The sequence below is a fragment of the Puma concolor genome, chromosome E4 (assembly GCF_028749965.1).
Source record: "Puma concolor isolate L17-30 chromosome E4, mPumCon1.1.hap2, whole genome shotgun sequence".
Lineage (NCBI taxonomy): Eukaryota > Metazoa > Chordata > Mammalia > Carnivora > Felidae > Puma > Puma concolor.
In genome coordinates this window covers 42394961-42412292 of record NC_141683.1, presented here as the reverse complement: position 1 = coordinate 42412292, position 17332 = coordinate 42394961, and the positions used below count along the sequence as shown (strand labels likewise).

General features: G+C 38.0%; 1 protein-coding gene across 8 annotated transcripts in view; it reads left to right on the top strand.

The window, feature by feature from the left end:
• Nucleotides 1-17332, top strand: part of ACBD6 (acyl-CoA binding domain containing 6) — a 215283-nt gene that overhangs the window by 161584 nt on the left and 36367 nt on the right. For all 8 annotated transcript variants that reach the window (XM_086693804.1, XM_086693810.1, XM_086693811.1 and 5 more), the window contains one exon: nucleotides 15777-15807. In XM_086693804.1, the coding sequence (XP_086549930.1) occupies nucleotides 15777-15807 (31 nt within the window). The remainder of the gene's footprint in view (nucleotides 1-15776; nucleotides 15808-17332) is intronic.

Here is a 17332-nt window from a genome sequence, read left to right as displayed (position 1 = left end):
CAGAAGAGTCTGAGACCTTGGGCAAGTTATATATAATCTCTCTGAGCCTTATTTTACTGGAAATGGGAATAAGAATGCTTATGTAATAGGGTTGTTGTGAGAAATCAAAAGAAATGTTTATAAAACTTTCAGCATACGATAGGTTTTCAGCCAGTGTTTGTTCCTCTTTCTTCCCTTGGTCTAAGAAACTTGTAACTATCTAGCACCCGTTGGAAAGTTAAACATTTTAGATTAGTAGGGGTTTCAAATAACTGAAGTACAGTTAAATTCTGCTTTTCATTTTTTAGCTGATCTTCTATAAACATTTTTTTCTAACATCTATTCTATACTTCACTGCCTCCTTTTTAAATTGTTGTTACTATACCGTGGGTATTTATAGAGAGTGTGAAGCATAGGGCCAAAAAGCTTCTCTTTCTCTCTTGCGATTGCTAAAATCGACTGGTTGGTGCACAGCCCAGCCCACTGTATGGCCAGCTATTCTCTGTGGTCTACAATGCCTGCAACTTGCCACCTCTGTCACAGCTGCTCATTTCTGCCGGCTGCTGCTGTTGCTGCCCTCATTCTTCCTCCTCATTACTGTTAGTCTCTGCTAGTCCTCTTGCCATTTCTCTTCTCCTTCTTTCTCTCCAGGTTTCTTCCGTTGCATCTCATAGTTCATAGGCAAATTGGACCTTCATTGCTTTCTCAAACCAGGTAGAAGGATCCTTCTATACAGTGAGCCAGCTGGCCACAGCATGTTTAATGTGGTCCTTATCGGCATTTTTCCTCCATACTGCGGGCCCTATTCCGGATACTTGAGAACACTAAACAAGTCCTTGGATTAGTGAGGTGTAACTAGATCTGGTTTTCTTACAAGCCATTTATTTTTCTTTAGTCTTATTTAACTTTAATTTTATGCAGAGCTTTGTGCTAGTTACAAGGGATGACAGTAATTGGGGTGTCATAGGTTAAATTATGCCATAGTCCTTTCAAAAGAGCAGGAGAACACGTATTCACGAATAATACAAGCTAAAGAGGGGATGAGAGAGACAAAGTTTTAGTTAAGAACTGGGAAGGCTCAAGGTTCTAGTGGAAGTTCTAAAGCAGAGTGGCTGGCTGCCTTTGAGTCCAGTCTCAGAGTGGTGGGTGATAGCTTTGAGTCCCTTCAAGAGTCAGAACAGAGAAACAGGCTAGATGGAGGGAAGCTTTCATGATTCTTTTCCATTTCAAAGGTAATGGTAGAGAATCACTTAATGGGATTGTGGGCACATTTTTCCTTTTCTTCTTTTTCTTATTTAAATTTCATGTATTATTTTGTCATTCCTTTATATTCCTTATGAATTTTTATTATTGATTTGGAAACAGGACGTGGAGGTATAGTGGAGGGTTGCACATTTCTATACTTTTGTAGTCTGAATTTTAAGCATGGCTGAATTTTTATACACTCTAACTTTATTATGTGATTTTGTTTATTTTAATTCAACTGAGTATTTTTATTTTACCCTAATGTATAATCTCTTACAAAGATTTTAAATGTATAACCAATTTTAATTTATTGGAATTGTTTTTGCTGCTGTTTATAACAACTCCGTATTTATTAACCTGGAACATTTGTTTTAAGCTAAAACAGAAAGGGAAGGCATAAATAATCATGACAAACAACCCTTTTCTGGTGTGGTCATTTGAAATGAAACAACTAAAAAATTTAATCAACTTAAATTTTAAAAAATTAGCTGATATAAGTTGTAAACCAGATGAGTAAAAGCTTTCACTTACTCATTCTTGACATTCAATTCCATTTATTCTTTGTAATATATTTTAAAACAGAATGTTTATAAAGACTAAGGTTTGGTTTCCTATATCCTGTTTTGAAGTTACCAAGAGAAAATGTCTAGAGTCATATTCTTGTTTTAATACAAATTCCACTTTAATACACAAAGTGGAATAGCAGAGGTTAAGATTTTGCAAATACAAGATAATGTGTTGTATATAAAGTAACAATCATAATAGTAAGAGTATTGTAATATAGTAGTTGATTTAAAATAATTATTAACTATGATTAAAAACTGAACAAGCTTTATATTAATGAGTCATTACCATTGAGTTCATTGATTGAACATTTCTTAAGTGCTTATTATGTGCCAGGCATACAAAAGATGAATAAAAGAAGAATTTGCATTTGAGTCCCTAAAGACTGCAATATGATTAGTGAGTAATGTAAAATAATCGTCTTTCTTTGTTTCACCTAGAAACCTATTCTTTAGACATATCAAGGCACTTAGACATACAAACAACTCAGAATTGAGGAAAATTCTTAATGTCTTTTTAAAGCCTATTCCCTTCTCTAGTACTCTTGGAAGACAGGAAACGTAATAGAATTAGAAGACAAGCTGATTGTCCTCCCATCTTTCTATTCCCAACTTGCCAGTCAGTTCTGTGATTAGAGTCATGGTTCTTATGTTCATGTCCCTGCTCTAATTGATTTCTGGGTGGACATGCTCTAAGTCGAAAGATCAAAACTCTCAACATTTTACATTAAACACTAGAACACTTCAGCCCGTAGCATGTGAACTCAAAAGCCCCAAATTAGACATGGTGATCTGAGGAACATAGCAAACGAGAAGTGTGTGGGAGGTAACCCTATCATGCTTGTAATTGTGAAGAGCCATTTACAAGTAGTCATGATTCTAATTGGTTTGATCAGTTTTTATTGGAAAGACCTAAGTAATAATTAGAATCACTGAAAAATAAATGTAAATATATGTATAGTATTCAGATTCAGAGAAAATACAAAGGAATAGTAACTTTTTCTTGTTAAAAAATTAATAATAATATTAAGACATTTCGTAAAAGTACAAATAATAGACATAAAGGAAAAGATTTTAGTCATCTTTAATCTCAGCCTTGAGGTAACCCCTTATCACATTTGATGTTTTCCTTATCTTTTTTCTGTAGGTAGGTAACACACTTTAAAAACAAAAAATGGGGGTACCTGGGTGGCTTAGTCGGTTAAGGGCCTGACTTCGGCTCCAGTCATGATCTCACATCTCATGAGTTCAAGCCCCGCATCGGGCTCTGTGCTGACAGCTCAGAGAGAGCCTAGAGCATGCTTTGGATTCTGTGTGTGTGTGTCTCTCTTCCCCTCCCCTGCTCCCAATCTGTCTCTCAAATATAAATAAACATTTAAAAGATTTAAAAAAAAGGGGGGGGGGATCATTGTGTACATAGTTTTATAACCTATTTTATGTATTTATCACATATATCTTCTCTTTTCCATAGATACGTAATTTAACATAATTTCTGATGGCTGCCTGGTATTCTGTCACGCAGGTGTATCCTACTATAGCCATGCCACTGGTGAGATGCTTGTGTTGTTCTCTTTTGCAGTATGTTAGCTAGATTATAAGCTCCATGAGCACAAAGACACAGCCGGTTTATTTATCATTGTGGCCCTCATATATAGGCTTTCAGAAAATAGGTGCTTAATTCTTTTTTCTTTTTTTTTTTTTTTTAATTTTTTTTTCAACGTTTATTTATTTTTGGGACAGAGAGAGACAGAGCATGAACGGGCGAGGGGCAGAGAGAGAGGGAGACACAGAATCGGAAACAGGCTCCAGGCTCTGAGCCATCAGCCCAGAGCCTGACGCGGGGCTTGAACTCACGGACCGCGAGATCATGACCTGGCTGAAGTCGGACGCTTAACCGACTGCGCCACCCAGGCGCCCCGGTGCTTAATTCTACCCTTCCTTGTCTGCACCTACGCAGCTAAACATGCCACGTGTTTACACAACTGTGCTCACTTCAGAGTTGTGACCATTAATCTCAAGTGCCGCCCATTTGAGTGCCAGCCCTTAGTGCTGCCCAGCACTTACACTACCTTTCCTTACTTCATGAAGTCTCCTGCCCTGTGAGATAACGCTTTCATACTTCCTCTTCTCTCCTTAAAATCCAGACACCTCCTTCTTCAGCTTCATTCTCTGCTAATGACTTTTCTTCCCACTTAACTGAGGAAGCAAGAGTCATTTTTAAAAAACTGCCGCAAGTTCTTACCATCACATCTACCCACATCCCTGCATCTGTGCTTGTAGACCCCCTTCCCTCCTATGAGTGTGTATGAACTACCTGTGCTCCAAAAGCCAGCCCCTCTGCTTATATATCATCCCATCCTACTCAGGGATCTTAGTCCACATATCCTTTTATGCAAGGTCAGTTTTCTTTCTCTTCTTTATAAGAATTGGTGCTATCTCTGCCCCATTTAACTGTCCCAACTACTGTCCCATTTCACTCCTCTTTATGGCAAAATTCCGTGGAAGAGTTGTTTGTGTTCTCATCCCTCCTTTCCCATTAGTTCTTGGACCCACTTGAATGAGGTGTCCATTTCCACTATTCTTCCAGTTCTTATCAGGAAAACCACTAACTTCCACTTTGCCAACTCTAGGGATCACTTTTCAGTTGTTACTTTACCTGAACTATTTAGCTGCATTTGGCATAATTACTCCTTCTCGAAATACTTTATTCTCTTCTGTTTCAGAACATTACACTCCTCTGGTTTTCTTACTACCTTATTGGCTTTCTCAATTCCGTGGGTTCTTTCCTCTTCAGTAGTCCCTTCTCAGTTCCTTTGGTTGCCTCTTTTGCTATCCTCTTGTCTTGGGATGCCTGAGAGCTCAACCTTTTCTCTTTGCACAATTCTTTGGTGATCTCATCCATTCTCTGAGCTTTAAATATATGCTCACAAATCTCAAATTTATATTTCTATTCTGTACCTCTCTCCTGAACTTCAGACCCATATTCTAACTGCCAACTTGACATTTCTCCTTGGATGTCTGATAGACATCCCATACTTAACCTGTCCAAAACCAGACTCCCAAAACCTCCTTGGCTCCAGTCCTTCTCATCTTAGTTAATGGCAATTATATCCTTGCTTCTCAGGCCAAATTCTTGGTGGAATCCTTAACTTCTTTCTTTTCTTACACTAATAACCAATCTATCAGCAAATCCTATCCCTTCTACCTTCATAATATGAACAGAATCTGATCACTTCTCACCTCGCCTTCTGCTAACCCTTTGGCCCATGTCTTCTCATTTCTTACACAGATGGTTAAAATAAGCTCCCTGGGTGGTTTTCCACTTTCCCTTAGTCTCTTCTCAGCCTAGTGGTCAGGGTGATCCTCTTAACCCATAAATGAAGTCAAGTTACTCCTGCTTAAAACCCTCCAGTGATCTTTTACTAAATTCAGAATAAAAGCCTACAAGGCCCTGTGCCATGTGGCCCTCTGTTACCTCTCACACCTCATTTCCTATTACTGCTCTGTCTTGCTCACTCTGCTGCTGTCACACACTGGCCCCTTTTTAGTTCCTGAAACATGCCAGCACATGACCATTTCAGAGCCTTGCTCATCTTACTCCCTCTATTGCTTCCCCACCCCCCCACCGCCGAGAGTCACAGAGCTTGTTCCCTCATCATTTTCAAGTTTTTCACCCCCAGTAATTTTTTTAGTAAGGCATGTGTTGACTACGTTATTTTAAGCTGAAACCCATTGTACCTGCCTCCAGTGTTCCCTGTCCCTTCCTGCTTTATTTTTCTCTACATCATGTATTATCATCTAACATATTGTGTATTTTACTTCCTTCATTTATTTTCTGTGTTCCTCTCCTCCAAAACTAGGATGGAGATTTTTGTCTGTTTTTATTTACTGCACTGAGAACAGTGCCTGGCACATAGTAAGTGTTCAGAAAATATCTGTTAATGAATGAATGTAAGCATTAGCATCCTTGGCATATAAACGTGTACAAATCCATGATTCATTTTTTTCTTTCACTCAGTGACATGTTTGAGTGTTTACTGGGTGCCAGATACTGTGCTAGGTACTAGGTGTGTAACAGTCAAAAAGTCAGACAAGGGGGCGCCTGGGTGGCTCAGTCGGTTGAGCGTCTGACTTCGGCTCAGGTCATGATCTCACGGTCCGTGAGTTCGAGCCCCGCATCAGGCTCTGTGCTGACAGCTCAGAATCTGGATTCTGTTTCAGATTCTGTGTCTCCCTCTCTCTCTGGCCCTCCCCCGTTCATGCTCTGTCTCAAAAATAAATAAACGTTAAAAAAAAAAAAAAGACAAGGGACCTACCCTTATGGAGCTCATAATCAAGTGAAGATGACAGAGAAATACGTTTTTAAACTATAAATTGTAGAAAGTGTTATGAAAGAAACAACCAGGGGATTGAACTGAAGAAAAGCAACAGGAGGTGACCTCTCTGAGGCAAGCAGTGAGGGAGGACTTTCTCTACATGGATGAGAGAGAGGCTGGGACTTGAAGGATGAGGAAGGATCCAGCTATGTGGAGAGCAGAAGGAACAGCATTTTAGGAGATCAGATTAGAAAGTTAGGCAGGGTTTCCTAGGTCCAGTGGTTCTCAAAGTATGGAATGGGAACCCCTGGAAGTCCTTCTGGTCTTTTCAAGGGGTCCATAAAGTCGGCACTGTTTTCCTAACAACATTAAGACACTCTTTGCCCTTTTTTGCACTCGTTCACTCAGGAGCAAGCAGTGGCATTTTCCAGAGGCCACATGACATGGTATCACAACAGACCGAATGCTGAATAGGATATGAATATCCAGTTATTTTCTACTTAGGCATTAAAGACATTTGCAAAAATGTAAAATAATGTCACTCTTCTCAGTGTTTTCTTTTCTTTTGGAAAATGTATTTGCATTTAAAAAATTAAGTTACTTATTATAACAGGTAATTTTTAAATTTCTCAACGTTAGTTTCTAATATGGTAAACATTGATAGCTATAAACCACCTAAACAAAAGCTCTTTAAGGCCCTCAGTAATTTTGAAGACTTACTATACAAGGGCCTTCAGACCAAAAAGTTTAAGATCTGCTGTCCTAAGTTATGGTAAGAGTACTTTTTGTACTTTATTTTAAGAGTGATGGAAAGCCGTTGAAGGATATTAAACCGAGGTAGTGATGTGATCTAATTTAACTTTTGAAGAGTTCACTCACTGCTATGTAAAGAGTACACTGGAGTGGGCCAGCAGTGGGAGGGGTGGGGACACATATGTAAAGGCATTGCATCAGGCCAAGTAAGCAGTGATGAAGGGTTGTACTGAGGTGTGGAGTATTAGTTTGTAGAACTGCCATAACAAAGTGCTACATACTAGGTTGCTTAAAAAAAAAAGGTATTTATTGTTAGTAGGGCCATTTTTCTTCTGAAACCAGTAGGGGAGAACCTCACCATGCCTCTCCGAGCTTCTAGTGTTTGCTGGAAGCCCTTGGGATTCCTTGCTTTATAGATGCATAACTCCTGTCTTTTTCCAAATAAGGTCACAGTCTGAGGTAATGGGAGTTAGGATTTTAACATTATGGTGCGTAATAGGGGGAGGCAATGAGGACGAAGAGAAATGAAGGTGTCTATTTTGGAAGTAGAACCAGAATGGGCTGCTGGTTGATTAGATCTAGAGGATGAGGAAAAGAGAAGTCAGGGGTGGAACTCCCATTCCTGGCTTGGGAAGCTAGATGAATAGTACACCCAAATGACACGCCATTTATTAACATGAACACTTGAGGATGGGACCATGTTTCTTAAGGGATACATTTCCAGAAGTGGAATTGCTAGGCCACCATTTTCTTGAGTATGCTCATGCATTTTTTCTTCCATACAGACCTTATTTAGTGTTATTAGTACTGTTTTAGCGTTATTTAGTATTATTCTATCAGGCCGTCCTGATTTAAACAATCAGATATAGTAAAATGCAATATTGTAGCCCAGTTCACCTAGGTAGTCGAAGAATTTAGGCAAAAAGAAAATAAAAATAGGAAGAGAAAACACATGCCCTGAAAGAAGCTCTAATGATCAAAGTGACATAATTAAGAGTTGGCAAAGTCCTTTGAGATCCAAAAAGTATTTCAAATTAAATTTCTTGATGGGCATTCTGGATATATGTTTAATACCATATGATAATGTCTACTACAGTTTCCCCTGCTGTATGAAAAGCTGGCCTTAGGTAAAAATGTCTAAGTTCCCTAGTAACCTGGTGAGGTTAAAGATGTCAATTATAAGACAGCCAACGGAATGGGAAAAGATATTTGCAAATGGCATATCAGACAAAGGGCTAGTATCCAAAATCTATAAAGAACTCACCAAACTCCACACCCGAAAAACAAATAATCCAGTGAACAAATGGGCAGAAAACATGAATAGACACTTCTCTAAAGAAGACATCCGGATGGCCAACAGGCACATGAAAAGATGCTCAACGTTGCTCCTCATCAGGGAAATACAAATCAAAACCACACTCAGCTATCACCTCACGCCAGTCAGAGTGGCCAAAATGAACAAATCAGGAAACTATAGATGCTGGAGAGGATGTGGAGAAACGGGAACCCTCTTGCACTGTTGGTGGGAATGCAAACTGGTGCAGCTGCTCTGGAAAACAGCTTGGAGGTTTCTCAAAAAATTAAAAATAGATCTACCCTATGACCCAGCAGTAGCACTGGTAGGAATTTACCCAAGGGATACAGGAGTGCTGATGCACAGGGCACTTGTACCCCAGTGTTTATAGCAGCACTCTCAACAATAGCCAAATTATGGAAAGAGCCTAAATGTCCATCAACTGATGAATGGATAAAGAAATTGTGGTTTATATACACAATGGAATACTATGTGGCGATGAGAAAGGTATGTATGTATGTATGTATGTATGTATGTATGTATGTATATACCACATCTTCATTATCTATCAGTGGATACATGAGTTGCTTCCCTATCTTGGCTTCTGTGAATGTTGCAATAAACATAAAGGTGCATATATCTTTTCAAATTAGTGTTTTCATTTTCTTTGGCTAAATACCCAAAAGTGGTATTACTGGATCATATGGTATTTCTATTTTTAATTTTTTGAGGAAGCTCTATACTGGTTTCCACAGTGGCTGCACCAATTTACATTCCCACCAACAGTGCATGAGGGTTCCTTTTTCTCCACATCCTTATCAACACTTGTTATTTCTTGTCTTTTTGATTCTAGCCATTCTGACAGGTGTAAGATGATCTCTTATGGTTTTGATTTGCATTTTCCTGATGATGAGTGATGTTGAGCATCTTCTCATGTGTCTGTTGGCTATCTTAATGTCTTTGGGAAAATGTCTAATCAAGTCCTCTACCCATTTTAATCAGATTATTTGAGGGGGATAGAGTTATAGAAGTTCTTTTTTTAAAAAAAATACCACTCTTATTTTCCAACAAAGGTTTGTTTTTCTTTGTTTTTGTTGTTGTTTTTAGTATAATTGATGCACAATGTTACATTAGTTTCAGGTATACAACCTAGTGATTCAGCTTCTCTGTATGTTACGCTGTGCTCCCCACAAGCATAGCTACCATCTGTCAGTCACCTACAATGCTACAACGATGTCATTGACTATATTTCCCATGCTGTGCCTTTTCTTTCTGTCTTAACTCATTTCATAACTTTATATTTTGGATAGTAACCCCTTATTGAATGTATCATTTGCAATATTTTCTCCTATTCAGTAGGTTGCCACTTGATTTTTGTTGATGGTTTCCTTTGCTGTGCAGAAGCTTTTTATTTTGATGTAGTCCCAATAGTTTATTTTTGCCCTTGTTTCCCTTACTTGAAGAGACAAATCTAGAAAAATGTCACTAAGGCTGATGTCAGAGAAATTACTGCCTGTGTTTTCTTCTAGTTTTATGGTTTCAGGTCTCACACTTAAGTCTTTAACCCATTTTGAATTTATTTTTCTGTGGTCCAGTTACATTCTTTTGCATGTAGCTGTCCAGTTTTCCCAGCACCATTTGTTAAAGACTGTCTTTTTCCGGGGCTCCTGGGTGGCTCAGTCGGTTAGGCGTCTGACTTTGGCTCCGGTCACAATCTCACGGTTTGTGGGTTCAAGCCTCGCGTCAGGCTGTGTGCTGACAGCTCAGAGCCTAGAGCCTGTTTCAGATTCTGTGTCTCCCCCTCTCTCTTCCCCTCCCCCACTCTCACTTTGTCTCACTATGTCTCTCAAAAATAAATAAATGTAATAAAATTTTTTTAAAAAGACCGTCTTGTCCCCATTGAATATTCTTGTCTCCTTTGTCGTAGATTAATTGATCATATAAGCATTGGTTTATGTCTGGGCTCTGTGTTCTGTTCTGCTGATCTATGTGTCAGTTTTTGTGCCAGTATCATACTGTTTTGATTCCTACAGCTTTGCAGTATATGTTGAAATCTGGGATTGTGATACCTCCAGCTTTGTTCTTCTTTCCCAAGATTACCTTGGCTCTTGAGGCTCTTTTGTGGTTCCATACAAATTTTAGGATGATTTGTTCTCATTCTGTGAAAAATGCTGTCGGTATTTTGGTAAGGATTGCATTGAATCTGTAGATTGCTTTGGGTAGGGATGGACATTTTAACAATATTGGTTCTTTTAATCCACGAACCATGGAATATCTTTCTGTTTGTTCGTGTCGTCTTCAATTTCTTGCATCAGTGTTTTATGGTTTTCACAGTATAAGTCTTTCACCTCATAAGGTTAAGTTTATTACTAGGTATTTTTATTCTTTTTGGTACAATTATAAATGGGATTGTTTTCTTAATTTCTCTTTCTGTTACTTCATTACTATTGTATAGAAATGTAACAGGTTTGTGTATATTAATTTTATATCCTGCAACTTTACTGAATTCATTTATCAGTTCTAATCGTTTTTGGTGGAGTCTTTAGGGTTTTCTATATATAGTATTATGTCATTTGCAAATAGTGACAGCTTCACTTCTTCCTTACCAATTTGGATGCCTTTTATTTCTTTTTATTTATTGCCTCATTGCTACAGCTAGGACTTCTAGTATTAAGTTGAATAACATGGTGGGAGTGGACATCCTTGTCTTATTCCTGATCTTAGAAGAAAAATTCTCAGTTTTTCACCATTGGATATGATGTTAGCTATAAAATATGTGTATCTTGACTTAGAAATGTGGCTCTTGATTCAGTTTGATAAAATGCTTCTAGCAGTAGGGAAAAACTCAGGACTTGGCCACAGAGTTTTATGCACAGGAAATAGTAATGTTATCAGTGGTTTAATGTTAAAGGGATAAAATAAAGTTTCCTATATATCAGTTCTAAGCAAAATATTTAATATTTTCATCAATACTTCATTTGGTAAAATTAAATCTGTTTCTTATATTTGATAGAGTGCCCAGTCTGGAGATAGAAGAAAACTAAGTTCTTAAAGAAATAATTACTAATAAAATGGAGACGTGATTAAAACAAAGTAAGAAAGGATAAGTGCAGAATACATGTGGGGAGAGAAATAATCTGTATAAATTCATGAGGGGCCAGTTTGTCGTGTGACCCTATAGAAGAAAAGGAATCTGGAAGTCAAACTGAATATAGTAATCATTTAGCCCTTAGTTAACTATAAACTCAGTCTCCTGTTCATCATTGTTTAGTCCCTCATTACATTACTTTATCTGGTATTATATTCCATACTATAGGAATTATGTGGGAACATTTGTTTTTAATTCAGGTAAAAGAAAAAAGGTACATCAAGAAATTAAAGAATAAACCAATGAGGAAAGATTAATGTATTCATTCCCCCATTTCAAGAACATTTATTGAGCATACACTATATGCAAGATACTGTGATGGGCACTGGGTAAAAGACATAGCACTTGTCTGCAAGAAGTTTACAGTCTTAGTGGAAGAGACAGGTAAGTGTGTATGATCTGCCCAGTGGTAGAAAAAGAGGAGTTGGGGAGGTTTCCTGAAGAAAGTGAACTGAGTCTTAAAGGTTAAGGGATTTCCTTTTCCCCCAGATTCCAGACTAAATAATCTGAAAAATTTTCCCACTGTAAAACACCCAGCAGTGCAGCAAAAAATACAATAAGCATCCCTCTGAATGCAGAGCAGAGCTTTAAAAAAAAAAAAAAAAAAAAGCAAGGTAATTCTCCAAGGGCCCAAACACACACAGCTAAGAAACAGAATTTCAGAGACTCATTTTCTCTCCATCTCTGACCACTACTTCTCTCTGTGAATACTTACTCACTTTTTTCCTACTGAAGAAGTTTTCTCCAAGAAGTGAAGAATGTCGCCACTTGCAGTTTGGGTTCACAGCTTCTGCTGTTGCTTCTTTAAAACTTTCTTTTATTTATATTTTGGTAAAATACAACATAAAATTAACTGTTATAACCATTTTTAAGTGTACAGTTCAGTGGCATTAAGCACATTCACACTGTCGTGCAGCCACCACCACCATCCACCTCCAGAACTTTTTCACCATCGCAGATTGAAACTCTGTACCCATTAAACAATAACTCCTCATTCCTTCCTTCCCTGAGCCCCTGGTGTCCACTATTCTGTTTTTCTGTCCCATTGAATTTGGCTACTCTGAGTACTTCGTGTAAATGAAATAATACAGTATTTGTCCTTTTGTGTCTGTCTCATTTCACTACACCATTTTCTTTTGCTTGGAGAGGAAAGGATCTTCTCTATACACATACTTCCATCGCCTAGTTCCATATTTTAAAATCCTGAGAGAAAAAATAGGATAGGTTTGGCTTAGCTTTTCAGACCAGGAGGATGATGAGTGCTATGGTTTGTTCAGCTTTGGTTACCCTCGCATCTTCCCCAGTTCTTTGTGTAAACATACCTTTTCATAGAGCCTTTTTTTGTCCTCTCTATCTAAAACAGCACCCCACATCACTCTAGATTCTTATTCTGCTTTATCTTTTCAGAGCACTTATCTCTGCCTGTTATTAAATATACTTACTTGCTTATTACTTTTCCTGGCAGTAGAATATAAGATTTATAACATGAAGGACCTTGTCTGTCTTGCTCATCTCCGTGTTTCTAGTCCCTAGAACAGTGACTGGGACATAATAGGAGCTCGATAAATATTTTTAATTAACTGGAAATTGGGCTGAAGATACACATTTAGTATTCATTGGTAAAAGTGATTGAAAGAAATGGTTTCCACCTCCCTAGTGAAGATAACCAATTAGAAATTAAAAGAAACTAGCCTTTAGTATATATGAATAGGGTGATTAAGAAAGTTATGCACAAATAGCAAGAGAACTACACTTTCTAAAGATAGATAATTGTGGAAAATAATAACCTTGCATGATGGATGCATAAGTCCAAAATTATAATAGATTAAGCCCTTTCTGAAATTGTTTTTCTATTACTGGACATTTAAACCATAATTGAATAAACGAATGTATAAACTCATCACATACATGCGTGTGAATGCGTAAACACACACACACACACACTCTTTTACTGATTAACATTGGAAGTGGGCAAAGTAGATGTGAGTCTAAAGCTGTAATGGGCAGTTCAGTTCTTTCTAAATGCCTTTGGTGGTAGCCAGGCAATTCAGAACACTCTGGAGCACAACTTCCCATTGTCATACTGATCACCCATCAGCATCACTTGGACCCTGTTAACTGTAGCTGCCTTCGCTCTCTTCCCTTACCTGTCCTTAACCTCAAGAGCAGGGCAAGGCGAAGGGGAGCAGGGAGCAAGGTAGGGGCTATATTGGAAAAGACAAGAAAGAAGTAGGCACTTTGTAATGTATATAATTGTTGAATCACTGTGTAGTATACATGCGATTAATATAATTGTGTCAGCTATACTTCAATTAAAAAAATTTTTTAAGGAGGCAAAAATGTTCTGTTATCTCCCTGACTTCTTAGTGCTGCTTTCCATCTTTCACTTCCCTTAGAATTTATTATCCTTATGTTGCTCAATGAGCATCCACTGTTACACTTCAGCCAAGTCTACCCTACTCCCAGAGGCCCTCAAAATTACTTCTTTCATATCTCCACTCACTTCTCACATCTCACTCCCAAATCCAACAAGAATTCCCATTCTCTGGTAGGAAAACTGTTTAATTAAACTATATTGCAGGGCACCTGGGGGGCTTAGTTGGTTAAGCATCCCACTTCGGCTCAGGTCATGATCTCACAGTTCGTGGGTTCAGCCCCACGTCAGGCTCCGTGCTGACAGCTCAGAGCCTGGAGCCTGCTTCGGATTCTTTGTCTCCCTCTCTCTTTGCCGCTTCCCTGCACTCTCTATCTCTCTCCAAAATAAACTTAAGAAAAAAAATGTTTTTGAACTATATTGCCTTAAAGTTGTCTCCCTACCCCCACCAGAAGTCACCCCTGTAAACCTTCTCTAGGTGTTAAAAAGCCCTTAAGGAGTGACTTTTTCACTATTTATCTGAACCAGTAAAGAACTTTCCTGTGACAGCTTTTTGCTTTCCTTCCTAGGGGATTAAGTAGAACCATAGCCAAAAAGTTCTGGGAATCAATCCCCACATTCAACTTTTAAGAAGTGGGAAATGTAGATACGATGTACCCTAGAATAGTTGATTAGGTCATAATATCACCCTCTCCTAGTTATTCACAACAATTAAGCTTTTTTTTAATTTTATTATACTTTTTCACTTTTGAGAGAGAGAGAAAGAATGCAAGCAAGCAGGGGAGGGGCAGAGAGTGAGGGAGAGAGAGAATCCTAAGCAGGCTCCTCTCCAGCATGATGTAGGGCTTGAACTAGCGAACCGTGAGATCATGACCTGAGCAGACACATAACCAACTCAGCCACCCAGGTGCCCCTAAGCATTTATTCTTAATTATCAGGGCACAATAGGGCCATGCATATTACTAAGTCAATATCAAATTAATTACTAAATTCTGCTTTCACTTGTACTTAATCCTGATTTATTTGTTGTTCATTAATATCATCACCTACTCTCAACTTAATAAGAGGCAGTATTGCTGGGGTGCCTGGATGGCTCAGTCAGTTGAGCATCTGGCTCTTGACTTTGGCTCAAGTCATGCTCTCATGGTTCCAGGGTTCGAGTCCCATATTGGGCTCTGTACTGATGGCATGGAGCCTGCTTGGGATTCTGTCTCCCTCTCTCTCTGCCTCTTCCCCACCCATAAGCACGCACGCGCTATCTCTCAAAAATAAATGTTAAAAAAAAAGGCAGTGTTGCTAAAAAGCACTTACCTGTGCTAAAATTAGTATATATAGTTAGAATATCTTGGTTTTAAAAGAATAAAAAAAATTAAATCAACTATTGGAGTTATCTATGGGAACTCCAAACTTAATAACTTCTAGGACTTTGTGTGCTTTGAAATCACATTTCTTTTTATTTATTTATTTTTTCAAGTTTATATATTTGGAGAGAGAGAATCCCAAGCAGGCTCCACGAGCCCAGCATGGGTTTCAATCTCACAAACTGTGAGATCATAACCTGAGCCGAAATCAAGAGTCAGACGCTTAAGTGACTGAGCCACCTAGGCACCCCTGAAATCACATTTCTTTATGGTATTTGCTCTGGTTAGGAAACCTAATATTTGAATCTAGAATTTATGAATATTTGAAAGGGGATTGAAAAGCTACTAACTTTTGAGAAATCACAGATGTCTCAGATATATTTGGTGATAAACTAAAAAAACATTATAATACTAGCTGAGATCAATGATACACAGCATCAGAGGGTTTTTGCCACTAATTGGGTAATCAAACTGCCACATTCTAAGAGGTTCCCTTTTTGTTAATATCTGCAATCTGGTTATCCTGTGACTCTGCTGTAGCTACTTGAGTACACAAGTTACCATTCAACACTCTCCTATTCTCCCAGGTAGAGCTTGGCTAAAAGTTACTGTGAGGCAAGAAGAACTGTATTTGATAAACCTTTAGAACTTTGGTATATCAGATATATTTGCTATAGCTTGTGTACTTCCATACTTCTGCAATAACTTAGACTTCTAAAATGTGTTATTTGTTTCTTTTACAGGACAATGAAGGTCAAACAGCTCTACATTATGGTAAGATGTCTCTAACTTATTAATAACCATATTTGGAAGTTTTCTTTATTTGTTTATTTCAACTTTGTCCAAACCTGTGTAGTGCTTGGAAAAAGGCCTGGACAGTTGGTACAGCCAGTGTGGAAAACAATGTGGAGGTTCCTCAAAAGATTAAAACTAGAATTACCATGTGATCCAGTAATTCCACTACTATATACTTACCCAAAGAAAACAAAAGCACTAACTAAAAAATATGCACCCCATGTGGACTGCAGCATTATTTACAATAGCCAAGATACAGAAGCAACCCAAGTGTCCACTATAGATGAATGGATAAAGAAGATGTGATGTGTATGTGTATATATATGTGTACACACACACACACACACACACACACACACACACACACACACACAGAAATATTAGCCACAAAAAAAGAATGAGATCCTGCCCTTTGCAACAACATGGGTGAACCCAGAGGGTATTATGCTAAGTGAAATAAATCAGTCAGAGAAAGACAAATACTAGATTATTTCACTCGTTTAAGAATTTAAGAAACAGGGGCGCCTGGGTGGCTCAGTCGGTTAAGCGGCCGACTTCGGCTCAGGTCGTGATCTCATGGTCCGTGAGTTCGAGCCCCGCGTTTGGCTCTGTGCTGACAGCTCAGAGCCTGGATTCTGTTTCAGATTCTGTGTCTCCCTCTCTCTCTGCCCCTCCCGTGTTCATGCTCTGTCTCTCTCTGTCTCAATAATAAATAAGTATTAAAAAAAAAATTAAAAAAAAAAAGAATTTAAGAAACAAAACAAATGAACAAAGGAAAAAAGAGACTCTTAAATACAGAGAACAAACGGGTGGTTGCCAGAGGGGAGGTGGGTGGGGGTGGGTGGGTGAAATGAATGAAGGGGATTAAGATTAAGACTGTACTTAATCTTGGTGAACACTGAGAAATATATAGTATTGTTGAATCATTATATTATATATCTGAAACTAATATAACACTGTATGTTAATTATACTTTAAAATAAAAATAAATTTAAAAGGAAAGTGTCTAGCACTAGCAGAGACACAGTAATTTTTTGTTTAGAAACAGATTAATAACCTCCACAGTTGGAGGTATATTAAAATCCTGTGGGAACATTCATAGTAAATAGAGCATTTCTATACCGTCAACAGAAATGGAGCCTTCTCCAGTCCACCTTTGAAAATTCATTCTTTCATTCTCAGTACTCTCAGTGACAAGTGAGATACTAATCATTGTCACTCTAGGAGCTACAGTCTCTCCTAAAAGATATACTTTCTTGATGTAACTGAAGTAAAGAAAAACAGATTTGAATTTGTAACTAATTTCACCTGCTGATTACCTTAGTCAAGTAATCTTCACTTAACTAACTAATCTATAAAATAGAGGTTAATCTGTAAGATGCAAATAATATGGCTCTTAAAGAGTACTGGGTAAATTCAGTGAGATAAAAGATATTTTGTAAATAAAGCACTTACTAAAAGGATTCCTACTTTTTTTCTATTTGGCTGTGTATATGGTTGAATA